The sequence below is a fragment of the Leucoraja erinacea genome, chromosome 8 (genome assembly GCF_028641065.1).
Source record: "Leucoraja erinacea ecotype New England chromosome 8, Leri_hhj_1, whole genome shotgun sequence".
NCBI classification, from domain to species: Eukaryota; Metazoa; Chordata; class Chondrichthyes; order Rajiformes; family Rajidae; genus Leucoraja; species Leucoraja erinaceus.
Genome location: NC_073384.1, coordinates 29837755 through 29862028, shown reverse-complemented (window position 1 = coordinate 29862028; position 24274 = coordinate 29837755). Strand labels below are relative to the sequence as shown.

The following is a 24274-nucleotide window of genomic DNA, read 5'->3' as shown; positions in this document are numbered from 1 at the left end:
TCCCCCAACACTTTAAATGGTAAAAGCTAGCCCGAGGATAAACCCCATTTAATAAGATGATCTTTACTCACTTTTAGTCAAAATTTGCAGATCTTCTACAGATGGGGGTCCAGCCTTCTTTTCATAAGGAATGACTGTAGTCAAATACTGTTACAAAAAGAGTAAAATAAGTAATATAGATCTGCTATGAGAGGCATTCATATACATTTGCTGGTACAAGTGCCATATTTTCACCAACTATATGTACACCTTCACTGGCTGCAGGCTACACCCAGTAGGAGGAAAACACGAGGGGAAATAGCTTCTGGTTAAATCCAATCTTTTGCACCATTTCATGCTTTTTATTTACATGCTGGAAACAATTAATGTCAATCCTTCAGATATACGAGTAAATAACTGATATAAATCACATATACCTCTGCAGCTAAATAGCAAAATAACAAACTGTATTCTTAAACATATCCCTATACACACACAGCAAACCACAGAGATGGTATGGATGTAAATGGAACACGGGGAAAAAAAAGAGACGCAGTCAGCTGTTGGAAAGATATGCAGAATTTACAACTGTAGAATTGTTCTTCAGTGAAGCAAATAAAATGATGACTCAAATTTCTGTTTGGTGCATAATGCAAATGTGAAATTTGCATTCTAGGTTAAATCAATTGGAGAGCTATCCACCTACTACTGCAGATAGAACAATGATAATTAGATTCTGATGCACCTGTATTTTTACCTATATTTGGGAAATTGATCACTGGATTAATTGAAGACAGACATAAAATGCCAGAGTAACTCAGTGGGTCAGGCAGCACCTCTGGAGAAGAGGAATAGGTGACATTTCGGGTCGAGACGCTTCAACGGACTCAGAGTCTGATGAAGGGTCTCGACCTGAAACATAACCTATTCCTTTTCTCCAGAGATTCTAAACGTTTCTACAGATGGTATAATTAAAATGATTAAAAGATTTAATAAGGTAGAAGAAACTAATTTCTCAAATGAAAATTCAGAGACATCTTGTAAACCAATAACTTTGTAGTCTTCCTTGTAGCTCTACCAAAGTCCACATCAAATTTTTAATGCAAACCAGAATAACAGAATTGTTATGGCACACAAGAGGCAACCACACAGCCTTTTAAACCCATGCAGTTCAGTGTTTCTAATATATACAGTTATGGCCACTATCTCCAAAATACACTCTCCCTGACATTCCATCCATTTGACCAGAGGGCATTCCCCAATACCTGATCTAAAAGCTCTCCTGGATGCACCCTAAAAATTCAGCCCTCTCTGAGCCAGATTGTTTCATGGTCTTTTGTATGTTCGAATTGTCCTCAGAGAATATTTAAGAATAAAAAAACATGCATTTTGAAAAGAAGATGCTAAGTTTGTTATTTGCCTGAACAATATATTTTTTTAGTTAGATTAATGCTTAACCTAGTTCCTAATACCAATAGATTGTTGGTTGCTATTATTATTGGAAGATCTTTGACTCATCGAGGGGAAAGCCAGCAATCACTATAAAGAAAAATCATTAAGACAACATCTTAAGCATGCCTTGGTTTAAAAAAATTGCCTTGCAATAACCACTGTTGACAGTTAATATAGAAGTAAAAATTGTCCTAGCTTTCTGCTCTATCATTAAATGGCCCACATTTAAAAACAATTTCAATTGTTTAATAAAACAATTATGACAAAATGGACACCATCTAAAGAGTCTATAATCACAAATGATGCAAACTGCAACCACATGAAGAAATGACTGGAAGGGAATTAGAAATATAAACCATATAAGGCACCTGTTTCTCGCCACCTGAGCTTCCAAATGTTTGGCGAAAGCCATTCTGAATTACATTTGAGAGTCCCTCCATGCTGAAACGCTGAAGCAGGAAAAAGCATAAAAAGGACAGAGAAAGAGCATATGAAAATTGCAGGCTCACAACTGACAACACATAGCAGGGACAAGAGCAAGAAGACAGAAGATGAAGACAAACCATTAACACACATTTAAAGCATCACTGTTAATGTTTCCAAAATTATAATTGATATGAGGATTCGGTTAAAATCCTTCCACCATATACCATGTATCTGCATATGTTGTTGTTTTAATGAGCTTTTGTAATTGTGTAGATACATTTGAGATAGTGCTGAAACATTTGATATAAAAATGAAAGGATCACAACTCATTAAAACATATATTCCATCCTACCAAAGACTCTTTGTTGTTCATTTCACTTCATCCTCTTTTCCTGCATAAAAAAGGCGTTTTACCTGAACATATCAGTTTTAACAAGATTATTGAACTATAACATTAACGATTTCCCTCTCAGATGTTGAACCAAATACCTGAGTACTTGTTTTGTTACATATCTTTAGAGTTATCTGACTAACTTTATGCACTTAATACTAAAAAGCAACTCATGGCTAAACAGCATATATTATTAGCATAAGGATACATGTTTTATACATTCATCTTTCATACAGATATACTATACTTTAAACCAAATTCCTCATTACTACAAAATCCAAATCATCTGAAGCATATTTCCCTAAATCCTATCCTTGTTATTTTCCAATCTGTGAGCAAGAATTTGAAGGACAAAGCAAAAATAGCCTGACAATAGACTAACATTTATTTCCAATGCTGACAATGATTTAATGATGAAACAGATATTATATGGAATAATTAATGGAATTCGTTGGTCTTCCATCTAATATTTTTCAGAAATGTTCCAACATGTAATGAACCATCAATATCTTACAATAAACAAAGCTGTTTTGATGTTGAAATGTGCTCCTCAAACGTAATTCCATCAAGGTGAGTTGCTACTGCTAGAAAGAAAATGTTGGAGTAACTCAGCGGGTCAGGCAGCATCTCTGGAGAACATGGATAGGTGACGTTTTGAGTCAGAATCCTTCCATTGCCTAATGTCATAATTAGAAATTACTCAAAAACTATAATTTACTTCCTATCCTTCTTAGCTGAAAGTTAATAGGCAAAAGATACCCCAAAGCAAAATAAAAACTTCTTGAAGCTGAAATCTTCAGTTAATGCCCCAAATTTATTCCAAGAAGTGCATTCATTCAAACCTGCTTGCCTTGGTTCTTGATTCTTGGTTTCTTGGTCCTCAAAATATTCCAAATGGAATTTAAACTGGAAAATTGTGAAGGGAGGGCTTAAGCCAGAAAGGGTTATTCGGAAGAAAGAGCTACTTTAAATTTAGTTGCATCTGGTTGGGTAACTATAGTTGGGTGGAGATTATTCCATGCTTTAATTGTTCCGGGGAGGAACAAATTGCTGTATACATCTGTTTTTGTAGCTGGGATCACAAATTGGATCGAATGCCCTTGTCTGCTCCTAATTGGTTTGGGTTTGGTGTAGGTCTTGTAGTCTATGTCGAGCTGACCATTTAACATTTTGTAAAAACAGGTCAAACGATGAGCTTCACGTCTGTCTTGGAGAGGGTTCCACCCCAGAGAAATTTTAATGGTTAATTTTTTCAGTTCTCGCTGCCATTGGAACAGCAGCATTCCAAGTTGAAATGAAAAATAAGATAAAAGTAACATTTTGCAAAATACACCTCCTTACCATATCGATGCTATAAATTGGGACTTGTATTACCCCTCCATAATGTTTGGGACAAAGACCCATCATTTATTTATTTGCCTCTGTACTCCACAAGTTGAGATTTGTAATAGAAAAAAAAATCACATGTGGTTAAAGTGCACACTGTCAGATTTTAAATAAAGGGCATTTTTATACATTTTGGTTTCACCATGTCGAAATTACAGCAGTGTTTATACATAGTCCACCCATTTCAGGACACTATAATGTTTAGGACACAGCAATGTCATGTAAATGAAAGCAGTTATGTTTAATATTTTGTTGCATATCCTTTGCATGCAATGACTGCTTGAAGTCTGCGATTCATGGACATCACCAGTTGCTGGGTGTCTTCCATGATGATTTTCTGCCAGGCCGGTATTGCAGCCATCTTTAGCTTACACTTGTTTTAGGGGGTAGGCCTCGTCAGTTTTCTCCAGCATATAAAAGGCATGCTCAATTGTGTGCAAATCAGGTGATTGACTTGGCCACTCAAGAATTCGCCATTTGTTAGCTTTGAAAAACTCCTTTGTTGCTTTAACAGTATGTTTGGGATCATTGTCTTGCTGTAGAATGAACTGCTGGCCAATGGGTTTTGAGGCATTTGTTTGAACGAGCAGATAGGATGTGTCTATACACTTCAGAATTGATTATGCTACTACCATCAACTGTTGTATCATAAGTGAGCCAGTACCTTCAGCAGCCATACATGCCCAGACCATAACACTCCCACCACCATGTTTCACAGATGAATTAATGAATGAATGACTAAGTTTATTGGTCTTGTATGTACATATACAAGGAATTTGCATTGGTACTCCGCTCGCAAGTAACAAGATATGCAGTAACAATTAAATATGACACATAAAACATTAAATATTAATAATAAAACATTACAGTTTAAACATGCGAATGAAATAAAATACCAGCGCAAAATGAGGCTACAGACCTTTGGTTATTGAGTTGAGCTACTACTCATGGAAAAAAGCTGTTTTTATGTCTGGCTGTGGCGGCTTTGACAATCCGGAGTCGCCTTCCAGAGGGAAGTAATTCAAAGAGTTTGTGGCCAGGGTGAGAGGGGTCAGAGATGATTTTACCCGCTCGCTTCCTGGCCCTTGCAGTGTACAGTTCGTCAATGGGGGGGGAGGTTGCAACCAACAACCTTCTCAGCTGATCAAATGATACGCTGCAGCCTCCAGATGTCATGCTTGGTGGCCGAGCCAAACCAGACCATGATGGTGAAGGTGAGGACAGACTCTACGATGGCAGTATAGAATTGAACCATCATTGCCTGTGGCAGATTGTGTTTCCTTAGCTGCCGCAGGAAGTACATCTTCTGTTGGGCCTTTTTGACTGTGGAGTCGATGGTGGCCCCCCATTTCAGGTTCTTGGGAGTTGATGGTTCAAAGGAACTTAAAAGGCTCAAGTTCTAAAAACTTAAGATCCAAGGAACTTAAACGAGGTGATATGCTTTGGATCGTGGGCAGTTCCTTCTCTCCTCCATACTTTGCTCTTGCCATCACTCTGATAATAGTTCATCTTCGTCTCATCTGTCCACAAGACCTTTTTCCAGAACTGTGGTTGCTCTTTTAAGTACTTCTTGGCAAACTGTAACCTGGCCATCCTATTTTTGCTGCTAACCAGTGGTTTGCATCTTATAGTGTAGCCTCTGTATTTCTGTTCATGAAGTCTTCAGTTGACAGTAGTCATTGACAAATCCACGCCTGACTCCCGAAGAGTGTTTCTGATCTGTCGGACAGGTGTTTGGGGATTTTTCTTTATTATAGAGAGAATTTTTCTGTCATCAGCTGTGGAGGTTTTCCTTGGCCTGCCAGTCCCGTTGCGATTAGTAAGCTCACCAGCGCTCTCTTTCTTCTTAATGATGTTCCAAACAGTTGATTTTGGTAAGCCTAAGGTTTGGCTGATGTCTCTAACAGTTTTATTCTTGTTCTCAGTCTCATAGTGGCTTCTTTTACTTTCATTTGCACAATTTTGGGCTTCATGTTGATAAACAGCAATAAAAGTTTCCAAAGGTGATGGAAAGACCAGAGGAAAGATTCGGTGCTGAGAGCTCTCTTATACCGGCATTAAGGAGGCAATTAATGAGCACCTGTGCAATTACAAATGCCTGTGAAGTCGTGTGTCCCAAACATTATGGTGCCCTGAAATGGGGGGACTATGTATAAACACTGCTGTAATTTCAACATGGTGCAACCAATATGTATAAAAATGGCCTTTATTAAAATATGACAACGTGCACTTTAATAGACATTCAGCCCAGAGACATTAGGTTAGATGAACTAGATACCAATGTCTGACTATGGGAGTGTGTAGGGGGTCACCTGAAATGAACGGAATTGGGAGTCTGCCGGGTACCACCCACTGCGAGTAGACCTGGGGGACCCCCCAAAGGGACCAAAAAATGGGTACTAAATAGATGAATGAGGTACCACTTAAATCCACTACCATGGTGTGCTCACCGCCATGCCTATATCAACAACACAAACGGCAGATATTTTTCCCGCTGCAAAAGGCCTGCTAGACCTCCCACAAAGGGCCTAAAAAATGGGCTTGCATATAGACGAGCAAGGTACCATTCAGAAATAATGCCAAATGAACAAGCTGAGTTCATAGAATACAAAATGGTTTACGCCAAACAAATAGTCCGCTGCACTACAGGTACCAGACGCCCCAAAAATGGACACCCTAGACCCTGCTGTCCAACTAGGCTAGCCTAGATATTGTGGGTACCAGTTGAAACCAAGTTTAAATGATCTACCACAACTTGGGGAATATAAATTGACCTTTTACAGAACAATTATCTGCTGCATTGGGCCTACCAGACACCCTAAATGGACTCTTGGGCCAATATATTAAAGGTACCAGCTAAAATCAGGTTTACATGATCAATTACAGCCCAGGAAATACAATATGATCCATTCCTGAATGATAACCCATTGCCAGACCCCCCCCCCCCTCTCCCCCTAATAAGTCCTTGGGCTCAAGTAGGCTAGTCTAGGTATTAAAGATATGAGCTGAACCAGGTTTATATAGAAACATAGAAATTAGGTGCAGGAGTAGGCCATTCGGCCCTTCGAGCCTGCACCGCCATTCAATATGATCATGGCTGATCAACCACAAGCTTTGGCTAGTGAATATAAAGTGACATGTCAAAAAATTAACCACATTATTGGCCATTTCCACAACAACCCATTTCAATGAGAAAAGAGGGACAAGAGGCTAATAGTACGTATAAACTGTTGGAGTGTACTATTTGGCTTTCTATATATTTGGCCATTTGGCTGAATGCAGTGACAAGCTCTCCTTAGCTGCAGCCAAACAATACATCAACATCGGATTGGATGGAAGTTTTTGCAGTAAAGAATTACTGTTTACGGCTGTTTGAGGTAAGTTGTTTTACTTTGCTACATAATTATAGTTTGCTATTATAATGCAGGGATATCATGCATGATTCAGTTATAATGTTCAGTTGATAATTTACGTTAAAACCAATGCTATGGGGCAATACCATGCCCAGAGCACATGGCCTGCAGAGAGGTACAATGACTGATATGTGGTTAGGATCAAGTATCAGCAAGTGCATATAAAAGCCGTGTGTAATTTGTGCAACAAACTATGCTATATAAGCCTGTACAATTTAAGCTGGAATATTATGTTATATGATGGTGATTTATCTTAAATAGGGATGGACTTTAATTTGATAAGCTGTAAGCTGTAAGAGTCATCTCCCGTCTTTAAGAAAAACTACGGAAAGCCGTAGCAGACATCCTATAGTATGGACATAATTGCAATATAAGTAGTGATGCAGTGAGTGTATGCTTAAAATATTAAACTCAATAATGTTGTTTATTGTCAGGCCCAATTTGTGCCATTATAGGATGCTTTATCTGTGGCATGGTCAGCAAATAGTTTGAAGATACTTGTTCTGTACTTTAGATTCATTACATTCAGTCTTGTGTTTAAAATTGTAAGTATGAATTTTGAAGCATTTGCAATACTTACCATATATCACAGTGGTGTAGTGGCCTGGACGAGGACAGAGAAAGGCTAGACGCCAAGCAGGTTCAAGTCCTTTAATGAAGGCATGACAAACTCTCAGATCCACCCCCGAGCAGTAACCGGAAACCAATGGGCAGTCCCCCGTCCCTGTCCCTCAAGTGCCGAGGGGGATGAGCCAAGGAGTGGTCTAATATCCAGGAACTGCCACGGGACTCCCCCCAAGAACCGGAGGCACGAAACGGACAGGAGGGCACACGTGGCGACCAGCCCGGGTGTGCACCAAGCCCGGCACAGGAACCGGCAACCGACCAACAGGTGCAGGGGACGGAGTAGCCACTGGGGGAGGTACCCTAGACCAGCAGCGGCCGATCAATGTCAACATGCGCCGGCTTCAGCAACACAACCGAAACGGTCTCATGGCGACCCATGTCCAGGACGAATGTGGACGAGCCATGTTCCAGCACCTGGAAGGAACCCTCGTACGATGAGCATCCCTGCGCAGGAAGACGAACTGGCAGTCCTCCAGAGGAGAGGGAACGTGTGGACAGTAGGACCCATGATGAGACGTGGGCATCGGCACCGGCACCAGTGCCCCCCGTCTGCCGAAGACGTTGCAGGCATCCGAAGGCTGCTCCACCTGGACCCGTGCCAGCTGGGATGAACTCCCCGGGCACCATCAACGGGGCCCCACTTACACCAACTCGGCGGAGGAGGAGGTCAAGTCCTCTTTGGGTGCGGTGCGGATCGCCAGCAAAACCCACGGCAGGGCGTCCACCCAGTCCGGATCATGGAGCCGTGCCTTTAGGGCAGCCTTGAACTGGTGGTGAAACCGCTCCATGAGACGGCGGCAGCGGCCCCACAATGTCCATGTGAATGTGGTCGAACCACTGCCGAGGGATGGCGAACCCTTGCAACGGCGCACGCACATGTCGCTGCACCTTCGCGGTCTGGCACCTGATGCAGGTGCTTGCCCAACGTCCAACCTGCTTGCGCAGCCCGTGCCATATGAAGCGGGAGGCTATGTCGCACGGATGGAGGGATGGGCAAGCCCGTGGAACAACTCGAACACCCTGCGCCGCCGTCGAGGTGACGGGGACGATAGGTCGCGGAAGTCCAGTGGAGACATTGCACAGCAATTTTGCGCCTCCAGGACCACAGACAACGTCCTCCAACTGCAAGCCCGATGCCGCCATTCCATCTGTGCGGCTGCCAGGGTGGAATAATCAATACCCTTGGCCACCTGGAGAACGGAGTGGACCGCGGGTCGCGATAAGGCATCAGCCCTCCACTTGCCCGCCATTGAGGTGGTGCACTCCGACACGTAAGCCAACTGCCTCTGCTGCCGCACAGACCGCAGGTCTGAAACCTTGGCAAACGCGAAAGTTAGCGGCTTGTGATCCGTGAAGGCAGTAAAAGGCCTCCAGGAAGTACCGAAAGTGGCATACAGCGAGGTACAGGGCGAGGAGCTCACGGTCGAAAGCGCTGTAACGGCGCTGAGCACCGCTGAGGTGCCAACTGAAGAAGGCCAGTGGCCGCCAGCACCCGTCAACGAGCTGCTCCACCACTGCCCCGACCGCCACCTCAGAAGTGTCGACCATCAGAGCGATCGGGGCATCCTCCCGTGGGTGGACGAGCATCGTGGCCCCAGCCAGCGCCTCCTTATCATTCTCGAATGCCGCTATCGCTTCGTCGGACCACTGAACCTCCTTGCGATGACCAGTGAATAGGTGGCAAAGCGGGCGCATGATTCCGGCTACCACCTGCAAGAAGCGGTGATAAAATGCGACCGTCCCCACGAATTCCTGTAGACCCTTAACTGTGGTCGGATGGGGAAACTGGCGGACAGAGTCCACCCTAGCTGGCAAGGGCACCACACCTTGTGGAGTTACGTGGTAGCCGAGGAAGTCGATGGCCGTCACCCCGAAACGGTACTTGGACGAGTTTATAGCCAACCCGTAATCGCTGAGGCGCTGACACAGCTGGCGGAAGTGGATGCAGTGCTCCTCCCGCGAGCGGCTGGCTACGAGTGCGTCATCCAAGTAGACGAATACAAAGTCCATGGCGCACACAATCCATAAGCCGCTCTAAGGTCTGTGCGACGTACTTCAACCCGAACGGCATCCGCAAAAATTCAAACCGTCCAAACGGCGCAATAATTGCTGTTTTAGGAATATCGTCCGGGTGGACCGTAATCTGGTTGTACGCGTGCACGAGGTCCACCTTGGAGAACACCGATGCTCTGGCCAGGTGGGCATTGAAGTCCTGTATGTGCGGGACCGGGTACCTGTTGGTGATGGTCGCATCAGTCAGGCGACAGTAATCCCCACACGGGCGCCAGCCGCCACCTGCCTTGGAGACCATGTTGAGCAGAGACGCCCATGGGCTATTGGAGGGATGCACAATGCCCATTTGGCGGAACTCCTGCCGAGTTAGACGGAGCTTGGCCGGCCGGTAGTCAGAATGTGGTGCTCCACCCCGTGCTTGGGGGCAGAGGAGCGGAGGTGGGGTTCAAGGATGTCTGGGAAATCCGCTAGGATGCGCGCGAAAGTCGCATCCACGGACAACAGGGGGCCATCAGGGTGTGCAACCAGATAACCAAAGCCGAGGGAGACCGGCTCCAGCGTGATGGAGTGCACCAGGCACTGCCATTTGACATTCATGAAGATTGAATGCGCTCGAAGGAAGTCAGCGCCCAGCAGCGGCTGGGAAACATCGGCGATAACTCCCAGGAAAAGCAGCTATGACCGAAGTTGAGGGAGATGGTGCGGACTCCGTAAGTACGAATAGGGCTCCCTTTTGCCGCAGTGAGGAGGGGGCCGCGTTTGCCTGTATGGATGTCAGCGATGGTCGGAGGCAGCGCACTCACCTCCGCCCCGGTGTCCACGAGGAACCGACCCCCAGTGCGTCGATCCCAGGCGAAGAGGCGATTAATATGGCCGGCCGCCGAAGGAATCACTGACGACAGGCCCCTGCGTTTCCCGGGAACGCACAGGGCGGGCGACATTGCCTGGCTGCAGCTTCCCAGCGGCGGTGATTATAGCACCAGCCCCCTCTGCTGGCGTCTGGTGGTATAGGAGGTGATGCTGGCAGGGCTGACCACCTGCGACCTCTGCAGGTGTCGGAGGGAAATGCAGGCAGGCCGTGCTGGAGCGACGTGCCTGCGCTGGAATGCTCGATGGCGGCCGGATTTCCCACGGAGGTTGTCCAAAAGCGGCCAAGACGCGGTCGATAGCGCCCGACCTGCTCTGCGTTTCGTGATGCCACGGGAAGGACAGTCAGCGCTTCCAGGTCCTGCTGACGGGACATCCACAGCTGGACGGCACGGTCGGCCAGTGCCTGCGTGTCGGTAAAGGGATCGGGCGGGAGCTGCTGGTGGTAGGCATGTTTAAATTAAAAACAGGGCTCATGGTCGCCCATAAGGGAAAGCATGTCCTCCAGGAGGGCCGACGGCCGGCAGTCACCGAGGCCGTCCATACACAGAATCTGAGCTTCCCGCTCAGACTCGCTACGGCCAAACCTCCTGATGAGCAGGGCCTTGAGGCCCGCATATTTATTAGCTGCCGGGGGGGGGGGGGGGGGGGGCGCGGAGGTAAGGTTTTACTCGCCTCGCAGTCGCCTGGTCAAGTGCCGACGACGTAATAGTACTTGGTATCATCCACCGTCACTCCCCACAGAGCAAACTGCTGGAACCAGATATCAGGCTCTTCGGTCCACAAAGTCAGGAGCTTCAGCGTGACGGCGTGGAGGGTCTGGTCCATCACGATGCGTGATGAACGTCGGGATCACCAATGTAGTGCCCTGGACGAGGTCAGAAAAAGGCTAGACACCAGACAGGTTCAAAAGTCCTTTAATGAAGGCATGACAAATTCTCAGATCCACCCCCAAGCAGTAACCGGAAACCAATGGGCAGTCCCTTATCACTGTCCCACAAGTGCCGAGGGGGATGACGCAAGGAGTGCCTAATATCCAAGGACCACCACAGTGGAACATTTGCAATATTTACTTACCTTGTATCACAGGACAAGAAGATAATTGCTACAATAATGTTAATTTTTTAGTGATTCATAAACTGATGATTTGTTATTTATGTTTGTTAGGTTTACCACCCCGAACCAAACTAATAAAAAAATACTTTGATGACCTAGGTTTTTAAAGTTGGCTACATTCAAATGGGGGAACATGCTTTGAAGGAGAGTATTTTTGGTCCACATTGCTCTCCCATTAAAAGCTTTTTAGTACAGTTTAGGCTAATATTATCCTGGGCAAATTACCAAACCTAGCTAGTACTAGTAGTAAGACAATGTACATGGAGGGTCCTGTAAACTGTAATGATGATTTACCATTTCATTACGCTACCGGGAAATCATAGCACGCAATGAGCTAGAAATAAATGCAAAAATGAGCATTTTGGGGCATATTTGTGATTTTTCTTAACATCTCGATGCACAACCCACTAAATTTTCCACATGGTTGTGAAGATCATATCATCTATATTAAAACATATATAAAACTTAGAAACAGTTATCAAGCTAATTTTTTTCTCATTGCAAAAAATGTCCCAGCTGTTCACTTTTTGCCAATTTTGCTAATGACTTCAGACTGCTTATGGTGCATACTGTTTGTCTTGAAATGGCCATATCTAAGAACTGAGTAACGGTAGACCCAGTTTTCTTTTCAGAATTATTCTCAGGTAAACATATTGAAGTACAGAATATGTTACACAATTTGGAGTTAATATCTTCTGAATTTAAAGGTTGAAAGGTTTAATGTAACTATGTAACATAACAAAAGAAAATTTCCTTAGGGGTAGGGTTAAACTTTAGTCTGTTACTCTTTAATGAATCATTCTTTACACAAGTATATTAATAATAAACTTGAAAAATACAATGGGCCATATACATAGAAACATAGAAAACAGAGAATAGGTGCAGGAGGAGGCCATTCGACCCTTCGAGCCAGCACCGCCATTCATTGTGATCATGGCTGATCGTCCCCTATCAATAACCCGTGCATGCCTTCTCCCCATATCCCTCGACTCCACTAACCCCTAGAGCTCTATCTAATGGCCCCTGTTCCACTTGGGAAACCTGAACGGAAACCTCTGGAGACTTTGCGCCCCACCCAAGGTTTCCGTGCGGTTCCCTGAGGTTTTTGTCAGTCTCCCTACCTGCTTCCACTACCTGCAACCTCCAGGAACCGCACGGAAACTTGGGTGGGGCGCAAAGTCTCCAGAGGTTTCCGTTCAGATTTTAAAGTGGGACAGAGGCATTACTCTCTCTGAAATCCATCCAGTGACTTGGCCTCCACTGCCCTCTGTGGCAGGGAATTCTATAAATTCACAACTCTCTGGGTGAAAAAGTTTTTTTTCTCACCTCAGTCTTAAATGACCTCCCCTTTATTCTAAGATTGTGTGTGGCCCCTGGTTCGGGACTCGCCCAACATGGGGAACATTTTTCCTGCATCTAGCTTGTCCAGTCCTTTTATAATTTTATGTTTCTATAAGATACCCCTCAAGGATGTCCTTCACCAAATTAGGAGACAAAAACTGTACACAATACTCTAGATGTGGTCTCACCAGAGCCCTATACAACTGCAGAAGAACCTCTTTACTCCGATACTGAAATCCTCTTGTTATGAAGGTCAACATTCAAATAGCTTTCTTCACTGCCTGCTGTACCTGTACGCCAACTTTCAGTGACCGGTGTACAAGGACGCCCATGTCTCGCTGCACCTCCCCCTTACCTAACCTAACCCCATTGAAATAATAATCTGCCCCCTTGTTTTTGCCACCAAAGTGGATAACCTCACATTTATCTATATTATACTGCATCTGCCATGCATCTGCCCACACACTCAACCTGTCCAGGTCACCCTGCAATCTCCTAACATCCTCTTCACAGTTCACACTGCCACCCAGCTTTGTGTCATCCGCAAACTTACTAGTGTTGCTCCTAATTCCCTCTTACAAATCATTAATATATATGGTAAACAGTTGCGGCCCCAACACCGAGCCTTGCGGCACTCCACTCGCCACTGCCTGCCATTCTGAAAATGAGCTTGGGACCAAAATGTCAATTTTGAACCATGTTTGCCATTGGGCTAAATATTTGCTTTAAATGATCTATCACATCTTGGGGAATACAAAATTACAGATGCCAGAGCAATTATCTGCTGCTTTGTGCCTATCAGAACCCTCCCCCAGTTGGCGATTAAGGGACTATTTGGGGAGTCTGGTAGGACCAAGGCAATGGATTATTAATCTGGCATGGGTGATTTTGTATTTCCTAGGCTGTGATTGATCATCTAAACCTGGTTTTAGCTGGTACCTTTAATATCTAGGCTAGCCTAGATGGGCCCAAGGGTCTATTTAGGGGGTCTGGTAGATCCAAGGCAGTGGATAATTGTTCTGACATAGATCATTTTATATCCCCAAGGTGTGATAAATCATTTAAACTTGGTTTTAGCTGGTACCCACAATATCTAGGCTAGCCTAGTTGGTCAGCAGGGTCTAGGGTGTCCATTTTTGGGGTGTCTGGTACCTGTAGTGCAGAGGACTATTTGTTTGGGGTAACCCATTTTGTACTCTATGAACTCAACTTGTTCATTTGGCATTATTTTTGAGTGGTACCTTGCTCATCTATATGCTAGCCCATTTTTTAGGCCCTTTGTGGGGGGTCTGGCGGGCCTTTTGCAGCGGGAAAAATATCTGCCGTTTGTGTTGGTGATATAGACAATAGGTGCAGGAGTAGGCCATTCGGCCCTTCGAGCCAGCACCGCAATTCAATGTGATCATGGCCGATATAGGCGTGGCAGTGAGCACACCATGGTAGTGGATTTAAGTGGTACCTCACTCATCTATTTAGCACCCATTTTTTGGTCTCTTGGGGGTCCCCCAGGTCTACACGCAGTGGGTGGTACCCGGCAGACTCCCAATTCCGTTCATTTCAGTTGACCCCCTACACACTCCCATAGTCAGACATTGGTACCCAGTTCATCTAACCTAATGTCTCTGGGCTGAAGGTCTATAACCACATGTGATTTTTTCTATTACAAATCTCAAATTGTGGAGTAGAGGCAAATAAATAAATGATGGGTCTTTGTCCAAAACATTATGGAGGGCACTGTATCTTTAATAACAAAGAAGAGGGAAACTATGTGAAATTTAATGTTAATGGGCAAAAATGCTGCCATTGATCAGTCATTTTTGATGGCCAAACCAGACAGAAATATCTGACTGGGACAATGCATCTCGAGGAAATTAGATAATGGAATTCACTGTCTAAAATATTAATTTAAATATCTCTTTAGTAAGTGCAGCTACAAGACATAATTACAATTCGATTTAAAAGCTTTTTCACTGGTAAGATCGGAAAGAACCCTAGGATAATCCCTTAACTATCACTGTGGTGTAGCGATGTAGCAATGTTCAAATGCACAGCTTCACTGTTGTGAAATTATCCCTCCTCTTACAAAATAAACCTTCCAGTTTCTCCAGCATATTGTGCTAATTCCTTTGACGTGTTAATCCACTGAATTGGCTTAGTGGGAGAAATTTGGTGTTGGTTTTCCAGTTAGTCTTCAATGAAGTTGTAACAAAAAGCCTGTGCAGATATTGTAATGTTAACTATATAATAACATGCAAGAAAATTAGTTGTTATAATTATCAGGATGAATAAGCCTATTCATAGTAAACTTAATCGTCATGCAGTGTAAATAGGGAGAATTCAGCACACTTGCAGCAGTAGTACTATGTGGCATGGCATCACCAAGAAGTAATTGTGCATTCCCTGAATGTAAAGAAAAACATTTGATTCGAGCTCTGGTCCTGCATATAAATTTTAATTTCCCTAGCTGTTGACCTAGGTTGTTCAGAACATTAAAGGGAATGAATCTGGCGACGCAAATGATATGTGTAAGAAGGAACTGCAGATGCTGGTTTAAACCGAAGATAGACACAAAAAGCTGGAGTAACTCAGCAGGACAGGCAGCATCTCTGGAGAGAAGTAATGGGTGACATTTCGGGTTGAGACCTTTCTTGACGCAAATGATATGTGGGAGCTGTACATTCTAAAAGTTAATTGTGCTGCAATATTAAATGGGAGCTGAAGCAATAAGAATACTGGATAAAACCAAGATCAAAAATACTCGGTTATATTTCAAACACCTGCTCTCATTATTAATCAGTTGGAAGCAATATTTTAAAGTGCATCTCTGACAGCCTGCAGTCAAATAATAGGACAGCACAAATTCTCCTGGGACTAGATCACTTTTACAGCCATGAAATTTTAAATTAAGACTCCCCCCCCCCTCCTCCGCCCATATCCCCATCTGCAGGAACAGTTCTGTCTGGATAACGTTCCACAAGATGCTACAATATAGCCATGCTTTCCATAATGCAGATTGATAAATCAAACCTCTGTAAATTTGCTCCTCAATAACAATTATTCCACTAACAAATTAAATAAGGATAGCATTTTAAGGATAGCATTAAAAAAAATTGTTGGGTCAAATTTTTTTTTAAAATTATGACAATGCTAAATTTATTCCTCCACTAATCTCGGCATTACTCACCGTTCCTGGCATATGGCTTTTCTCTTGCTTTCCATTTTGTGGGCTTCCATTCTTCTGTTTCTTTTTTTTCTTCATTGTTTCCTTGTGTTCTTTCTGTTTGTTTTGAACCTCGATAAGGATGGAGATAAAGCTGTTTTTCACCTCCTTTTCAAACTCAAGCTCATCACGCAAGGCTAGCTGTTGGATCAACTCCTCTGAAAAGTCTTTTATTGCAGTCTCAATTTCCTCCAAAAGTTCGTTTAATTCAGCCATCGGCAATCGCTTCACACCTGAAAATATGTTGATCAGAACAGCTGACGGATCAAATGGAATGTGCTATAAACAAGACATTTGCTGACAGTTTCTGAAATCTAATATATTAACATTTTGTGTATCAATAAATGACAAATCTGTTTCTGTATTACCCAAATCATTTGCTGGGAAAATAAATTGTCGCAATCACAACTGAAAGCAAGGAAAAGATTCAAATTTTCTTTGGCAAACTTATTTAAATATAAACTCAATTTTCTCAGAACATGCTTATCAGATGATTTTCAATTAATTGGCCAGCCACACACACAGCACAGACATTTACTACAAAATAAAATGATATTTATCCTCTGCGTCCACAAAATGTCTATAACAGTTACAAATCATATCGCTACACAAGCAAAATGCACATCCTCAATTTCCCTGTGCAGTATTATTTCATTTCATTTCAACTTCACAATTCGCAGCTCACTTTCCCAGCTGTTCACAAATGATTGAACCTTTTCAAACAACAGAAGATGCATGCTATGTCTTTCTCATCCTTTTCCTGGCGACACAAAATTGTGCTTCAAGGGTGCCATTCATTATTTCTGTATTAAGTATAACTGAAGACATCCTTTCTTTATTCAACTCATATGAATCATCACAATGTCTATCATCAAAAACTCCTTATCTTCCTTTCTGCTAAATCTTAAGTACTAACTCAATTGCCTATGCCTTTAAAAAGGTTCAAGGTGATTAAAAGCCAACATAGTTTCTCTGCCCATTCTCTGAAAATGGTTGGAAAATCTTAGGCCTTGATATCTTAAACAACACAATTTAGTAATGGATGAAAAAAAAAATGCTATTCATCGATTAAATATAGAAGTTTGCACATTGTTTTAAGCAATCACGCAAAACTCTCACAATGTTTGTGTTAACTCTGCTTTTGTTAAAATGTTGTTTAAAGCCCTGTCCCACGGTATGAGTTCATTCCAAGAGCTCTCCCGAGTTTGCCCTGATTCGAACTCTGAGATTTACGGTAATGGCCACTCGTCAGTACTCGGGGCTCTCGTGGACATTTTTCAACATGTTGAAAAATCTTCATGAGTCTTCCGGTGCTTACCTGCCGTTAGCGAGTCTTCTCGAGTACCTGCCGTTAGCGTTACAAGCCGCTAAGAAACGTCCCCGAGCTCCAACGTACCCGCTACATTCATTCTCCATGCTCACCACGAGGTTGATTTTTTTTAAAACTCGGGAGAGCTCTTGGAATGAACTTGTACCGTGGGACAGGGCTTTAACTAAGATGAGCGGGATTGAACACTGTTGTGTTTGAAGAATGGCTCGGAGAGAGTGCTACCCATTCCCTCACGGCTGTACATACAGTGCCCTCCATAATGTTTGGGACAAAGACCCATCATTTATTTATTTGCCTCTGTACTCCACAATTTGAGATTTGTAATAGAAAAAAAAAAAAATCACACGTGCATAAAGTGCACATTATCAGATTTTATTAAAGGCCATTTTGGGACATTTTGGTTTCACCATGTAGAAATTACAGCAGTGTTTATACATAGCCCCCCCCCCCCCCCCCCCATTTCAGGGCACCATAATGTTTGGGACACAGCAATGTCATGTAAATGAAATAAGTCATGTTAAGTATTTTGTTGCAAATCCTTTGCATGCAATGACTGCTTGAAGTCTGCAAATCATGGACATCACCAGTTGCTGGGTGTCTTCCATGATGATACTCTGCCAGGCCTGTATTGCAGTCATCTTTAGCTTATGCTTGTTTTAGGGGCTAGTCCCTTTCATTTTTCTCTTCAGCATATAAAAGGCATGCTCAATTGGGTTCAGAACGGGTGATTGACTTGGCCACTCAAGAATTGACCAACTTTTAGCTTTGAAAAACTCCTTTGTTGCTTTAGCAGTATGTTTCGGATCATTGTCTTGATGTAGAATGAACCGCTGGCCAATGAGTTCTGAGGCATTTGTTTGAACTTGAGCAGATAGGATGCGTCTATACATTTCAGAATTCATTATGCTACTACAATCAGCAATTGTATCATCAATTAAGATAAGTGAGCCAGTACCTTCAGTAGCTATACATGCCCAGGCCATAACACTCTCACCATCATGTTTCACAGATGAGGTGGTATGTTTTGGATCTTGGGCAGTTCCTTCTCTTCTCCATACTTTGCTCTTGCCATCACTCTGATATAAGTTAATATTCATCTCATCTGTCCACAAGACCTTTTTCCTGAACTGTGGTTGCTCTTTTAAGTACTTCTTGGCAAACTGTAACCTGGCCATCCTATTTTTGCAGCTAACCAGTGGTTTGCACCTTGCAGTATTGCCACTGTGTTTCTGTTCATGAAGTCTTCAGCGGACAGTGGTCATTGACAAATCCACACCTGACTCCTGAAGAGTGTTTCTGATCTGTGTTTGGGGATTTTTCTTTATTTCTTTACTATAGACAGAATTCTTCTGTCATCAGCTGCGGAGGTCTTCCTTGGCCTGCCAGTCCCTTTACGGTTAGTAAGCTCACCAGTGCTCTCTGTCTTCTTAATGATGTTCCAAACAGTTGATTTTGGTAAGCCTGTTTGGCTGATGTTTCATGGGGGGGGGGAGACTACATATAAACACAGCTGTAATTTCTACATGGTGAAATCAAAATGTATAAAAATGGCCTTTAATAAAATCTGACAATGTGCACTTTTTCTATTACATATCTCAAATTGTGGAGTACAGAGGCATATAAATAAATGATGGGCCTTTGTCCCAAACATTATGGAGGGCACTGTAGGCAATGAAACAATCTGGAGTCATATATCGCTATGATCCATAGTAAATTTACTGCATCTGTGAAGTTCTGAATGGAGCTCATGTGTAACTCATTTCAATTGTAACAATCTGTTATAATGGCATTATATTTATAATCTTTCATTTAATGTGATGACAGAAACATACCCGATTTGCTTCAGAATAAATGATTGGGTAGGATCTGTCTGTGAAATGATTCAAAGCATTTGGTCAAACCTCCCTAATATAGAGCTGTAGCACAGAGCAGCAGATGTAATAATCTGGCAGCCCTGGGCCAAAATTACCCTTCTTGTCTCTGATGTACTGTGCAATAGTCACCAAACTTCAAAAGGCATTCATCATGTGAAGTGCTCTGACACTTTTCAATACAATATCATGCTGCAAAAATGCATTCTAAAACCAAACCAGACCTTGTTTGTATTTCATTCTTCCATTGCAAATCTTCTGCCATAATTAATACCCAAGAAAGTGAAATTTACTTTCAAATTTTGCGTATGTGCCAGAAAGTCATTATTCACTACCACTGACATGCTGCAGAAACCAGGAAAAATTCAATTCCTTCGTCAAAGATTAATGTCTGACAATCATCATAAAACCACAGCTCCCTTCCCAGATTTTAGATATGGAAAAACCACAGCTCCCTTCCCAGATTTTAGATATGGGATGGAAGTTACATACAAACAGTGAAACGAACTAAGCACTAAATCACAACTTTGCATAAATGCGCAACAGCTCTTCGAATCTAAGCACCTCTTCAAACTTTCTGCAGCAGCGTTACGACGTTGTGCACCTTTGTTAGATGACATTCAATGCCTTGGGTGGCTCCAAGTGCAACCAGAACTCAGATCCCTGGATCATTTCAAAGTGGCTTCTTGATCAATAAAGTTATTCTACATCTTTGCCCATTCACTTCACCTCTTAACATCTTTGTTACTGCATGCTTCCATCCACACAGTTCACAACATTGCTTTCCTTTATAATTGAAAAGCCTGACACATGATACCAAGAAAGTAAATTATTTCCTCTCATGACTCTGGGGCTCAGCTTTATTTTTGAAATCCATCAGAACTCTTCATGCATGCATGTGTGTTATTTTTAGGTTAATTTGTAAATATATGTTTACACTTCTTCCTAAGCTTGGCTTCTTGGCTTGGGAAATAATGCAACATTCCATTGAAAGAAAATCTGTAACATAGTCCAGATTTCTTTCTACAGACTGACCCCTCTTTTATATGCTGAAATGGCACATACTATGCATACCCAGCTAAGCTGACACCACACATAAAATGGCTGAATAAAATTGATTATTGGCACTGTTTATATCCATTAACTGTGTTAAAGGTTCCACACATTTCTGATGCATTTGATGAAAGTGGCATTTCTTGGCTTACTTATTTACTTAGAAAGAAAATGTTTTAAAAGGCCAATGAGCATGAAAGTTAACAAATATCTCAACAAATAAAAGTTTACTTAAATGTTGGCTCTGGTGAAAAACCAATGGGTCGTTTTAAAATCCATTTAGCTGTATACAATGTAAAATTAACTGAAGCACTAACTGAAACTCCACAATCAGTTTTAATGCTCAACAAAAAATATATAGCTTTCTCACGTAAATATATGGGGAAGAGTTTTTTTAAAATTAACATAACCAATGAATATTTCTTCTCGCAAGAGTGGCTTTCTCTGGTATAATACAAGAAAAATTGCCATCAAACTAGCAACAGCATTTTAGCATAGAATTACAACTATAACCGATTGTACTCTAATGCAGCAACTGTATTTGACTTCATTCTGACAAGAGCTATCAATAAGAGCCAATGAATGGCACATTTAAAGAACATTTGAATGCATTTCATGCAGTAATGAAATTATAAGCTTACCAAAACTTGTGATAATATCTATTGAAAGGTTTTGGAGCCATGTGCTCAGTGCTGATAAGTACTGCAATCTTGTACAATCCCTACCCAATTTGAATGCGAAGATCAGTTATCATTTTTGTTTTCATTTGCTTGTCTTTTGAATAAAAGCAAATGCTGGTGTCAAGCCAGTCAACCATTGATAATTTAGAAAACCATATATCAAACTCCAGAAGATACACAAAACATTTAAGACAGAAATTTCTAAAATTCTATCCAGGAATATTTTTAGGGATCTCTGCGAGGGATACCTACAAATATTTAGTAAATGATCTAAAATAATATTTAGGAGGCAGAACTTTGAGATAAATTAACTGTTTAAAAGTATTTCAATTTAATGAAATCCTAAACTAGGTTTAGAATACTTACAACATCTGAAACAAAACTGTATTTCAGTTTTCATGGCATTAAGGAGCAGTTTAAGGAATGCAAATATGAGAAGCTAGCCAACTGTCCAAACAAAATTATAATCAAAAAGATTCCATTTGAACAGAAATCTAATTGCAGCCATCCATCCTTCAGACACAAACTACACATCTAGAGTGGGATTTGCATCATTTTAATTTAATGTAATTTTGCTTATAGTGATAATAATGTGGCGGGTAAAGGGTGGTGGGCTGGAGAAGTGGTGGGCGAGGAAAAGAACTGAGAATGATTTCAGCAGGGATTTTTATGACCAAATTTCATTTTCTCAGACTTTTCTGGCTCATACATCAAAGTAAAATTCTTCATCACCCTGCAGATTCATATTTAGAAGTATTTTTATTTTATGGGTACATTTTGGAGGTGACCGTATAAAGGTTTCTGGTCATTCTTTTTCCCAGGCTAGGGGTGAATTTAAAACTAGAGGGCATAGATTAAGGGTGATTAACCGTATTCAAAATGTTAATTATTCTTCGAGAAGCAGTACCTTCTGATATGAATGTTAAATTGACCTATTATTACTTTTATTTATTTGTTTTGTTCCCACAACTAAATTTAAAGTAGTATTCCATATTTAATTTCTTCCATCCCTTGGCTATCTTATTGTGCTCCATAAGTTTCATTATTCACTTCCTTGTTGATTTCATTATTCATTTCTCCCTGTGTACCAATTGCATCACAGGTCACATTTATGTAAATTCCTCACTGACCATGGCACAATCTAGTTTGAGGTCAAGGGAGGAGAGCATTGTTGGCAGAGTGCTAACGACTTATGTGGACAACTGACTGGAATATTCAAGGATATCTTCAACCTCTCGCTTCTGAGTCTGAGGATCCCACCTGCATCAAAAGGGCATCTATCTACCAAGTAGAGCATGGTGACCTGCCTCAATGACAATTATCCGGTAGCAGTTACAACTACCGCAATAATGTGCTTAGAGAGGTTAGTTATGCGAGTGAATCAACAACTGTCTCAAATGAACTGGATCCGCATCAATTATCTATTGCAGCAATATGTCAACAGCAAATTGCTGCCTCCCTACTCTGCTCAGGCTATTTGCATAAAAGAAACACATATCAGGCTGCGGTACATAGACTACACATTGGTGTTCAACATATTCATCCCCATCAAAATCATTACCAAACTCCAAGACCTTGGCCTTTGTGCCTCCGTTTGCAACTGGATCCTTAGTGGTAGACCAAAATCAGAGCGGATCAGTAACAACATCTCCTCACTGACCATCAATAAAGGTGCATTGCAAGGCTCTGTTCTCAGCTTCCTGCTCTGCTCTCTTTATGCCCATGACCGTGCCGCTAAGCACAACTCGAAAGCCTTCTGCTGTTGGCCAAAACAGGAGGTCCGCGTGCAGGAGATAGAAGACCTGCATGAATGGTGCCGCAACACCTTTCACTCAACATCAACAAAACCAAGGGACTTATCATTAACTTCAGTAAAGGGAAGTCAGGAGGCTGTAAGCCAGTTTTCATTGGAGGGGTTGGATAGAGTTAACAGCTTCCTGGCACATAGATGTAATCATGAAGAAGATGCGGCAGCACCTCTAATATCTAGGATGTTTAAAGAGATTTGGCATATCACTGAATACTACATATCAGGATGAGTGTAGACAGTATCCTGACTGGTTGCATCCAGGGACTGCAGAGATTGGTGAACGTGAGCAGTCCAACATGGGCACAGCCTCCCTACCATGAAAAGCATCCTACATAAAGTTTCACCTCAAGAACACAGCATCTATCATCAAGGATCTCCACCATCTGGGCTATGTGTTCTTCTCACTGCTACTGTCACTACAACACTACTGAGGGAAAGGGTATAATAGAAACACAATCACCTTTGAAGCTCCATAGTTACAGACTGAGACTTATATGGCAGTTTCTTTACTGTTAATGGGTCAAAATCCTATGACACCTTATCAAAAATGTTGTTCATAATTTATTAGATAGAGATCCCTATCTAATAATACTGTTTCAAGAAGAAACCAGTTCACATTCTCAAAGCAAGTAAAAATGGGAAATTATGGCAGCTTTGCTCCCGACAACCACAAGAATGTACTAACTCACATGTCTGAGAACTACATTATAAAATGCTATGGAAACATTTAAAATATTTACCATTGAGCTGATGATAGAATTTATTTTTTTGGAATATTAAAACATAGAATGTGTAGCTGATTTCAATGGGCAAGCATTATAGCCTGTCCTTCTATGGAGCATCATCAATATGAATGCATTTAATTATGACATGGGGAATTTTTTACCAGGATGGATTTTGTCTATTGGCATATATGCTCCATTAGGAGCAATGACAGCCTAGTTGTCTGAAGCTAGCACTGAGCTCCTAGCAAACTGCTCCAGCAGTGCAGATTAGAAACATGTACGTTAGATAATATTTGTGAAAGTGAGAAGTTTTTATTTAAGATTACAATTACTTTCTTAGCTCCTCTATTTAAAATCTGTTCTAACAGCCAAGGACTTTGTCAAATACACATTGCATGTTCACACTGTTCCAGCAGTGCAAATGATACAATTTGACGTCACTGGACACATCATTCACCTTCATGCAGAACCGCATCATACGCACAAAGCACTGTGCCATACTTTACCATAATGCAATATGTAAATATGGTGCTATCAATTAGAAATAACATTTCTAATATATTTCAGTTAGAAT

General features: G+C 42.1%; 1 protein-coding gene across 1 annotated transcript in view; it reads right to left on the bottom strand.

The window, feature by feature from the left end:
• Positions 1-24274, bottom strand: part of LOC129699484 (fasciculation and elongation protein zeta-2-like) — a 119603-nt gene that overhangs the window by 13070 nt on the left and 82259 nt on the right. Inside the window, exons 6-8 of the mRNA XM_055639316.1 lie at positions 16196-16464; positions 1800-1880; positions 72-147 (exon numbers count right to left, since the gene is read on the bottom strand). Of these exons, the coding sequence (XP_055495291.1) occupies positions 72-147; positions 1800-1880; positions 16196-16464 (426 nt within the window). The remainder of the gene's footprint in view (positions 1-71; positions 148-1799; positions 1881-16195; positions 16465-24274) is intronic.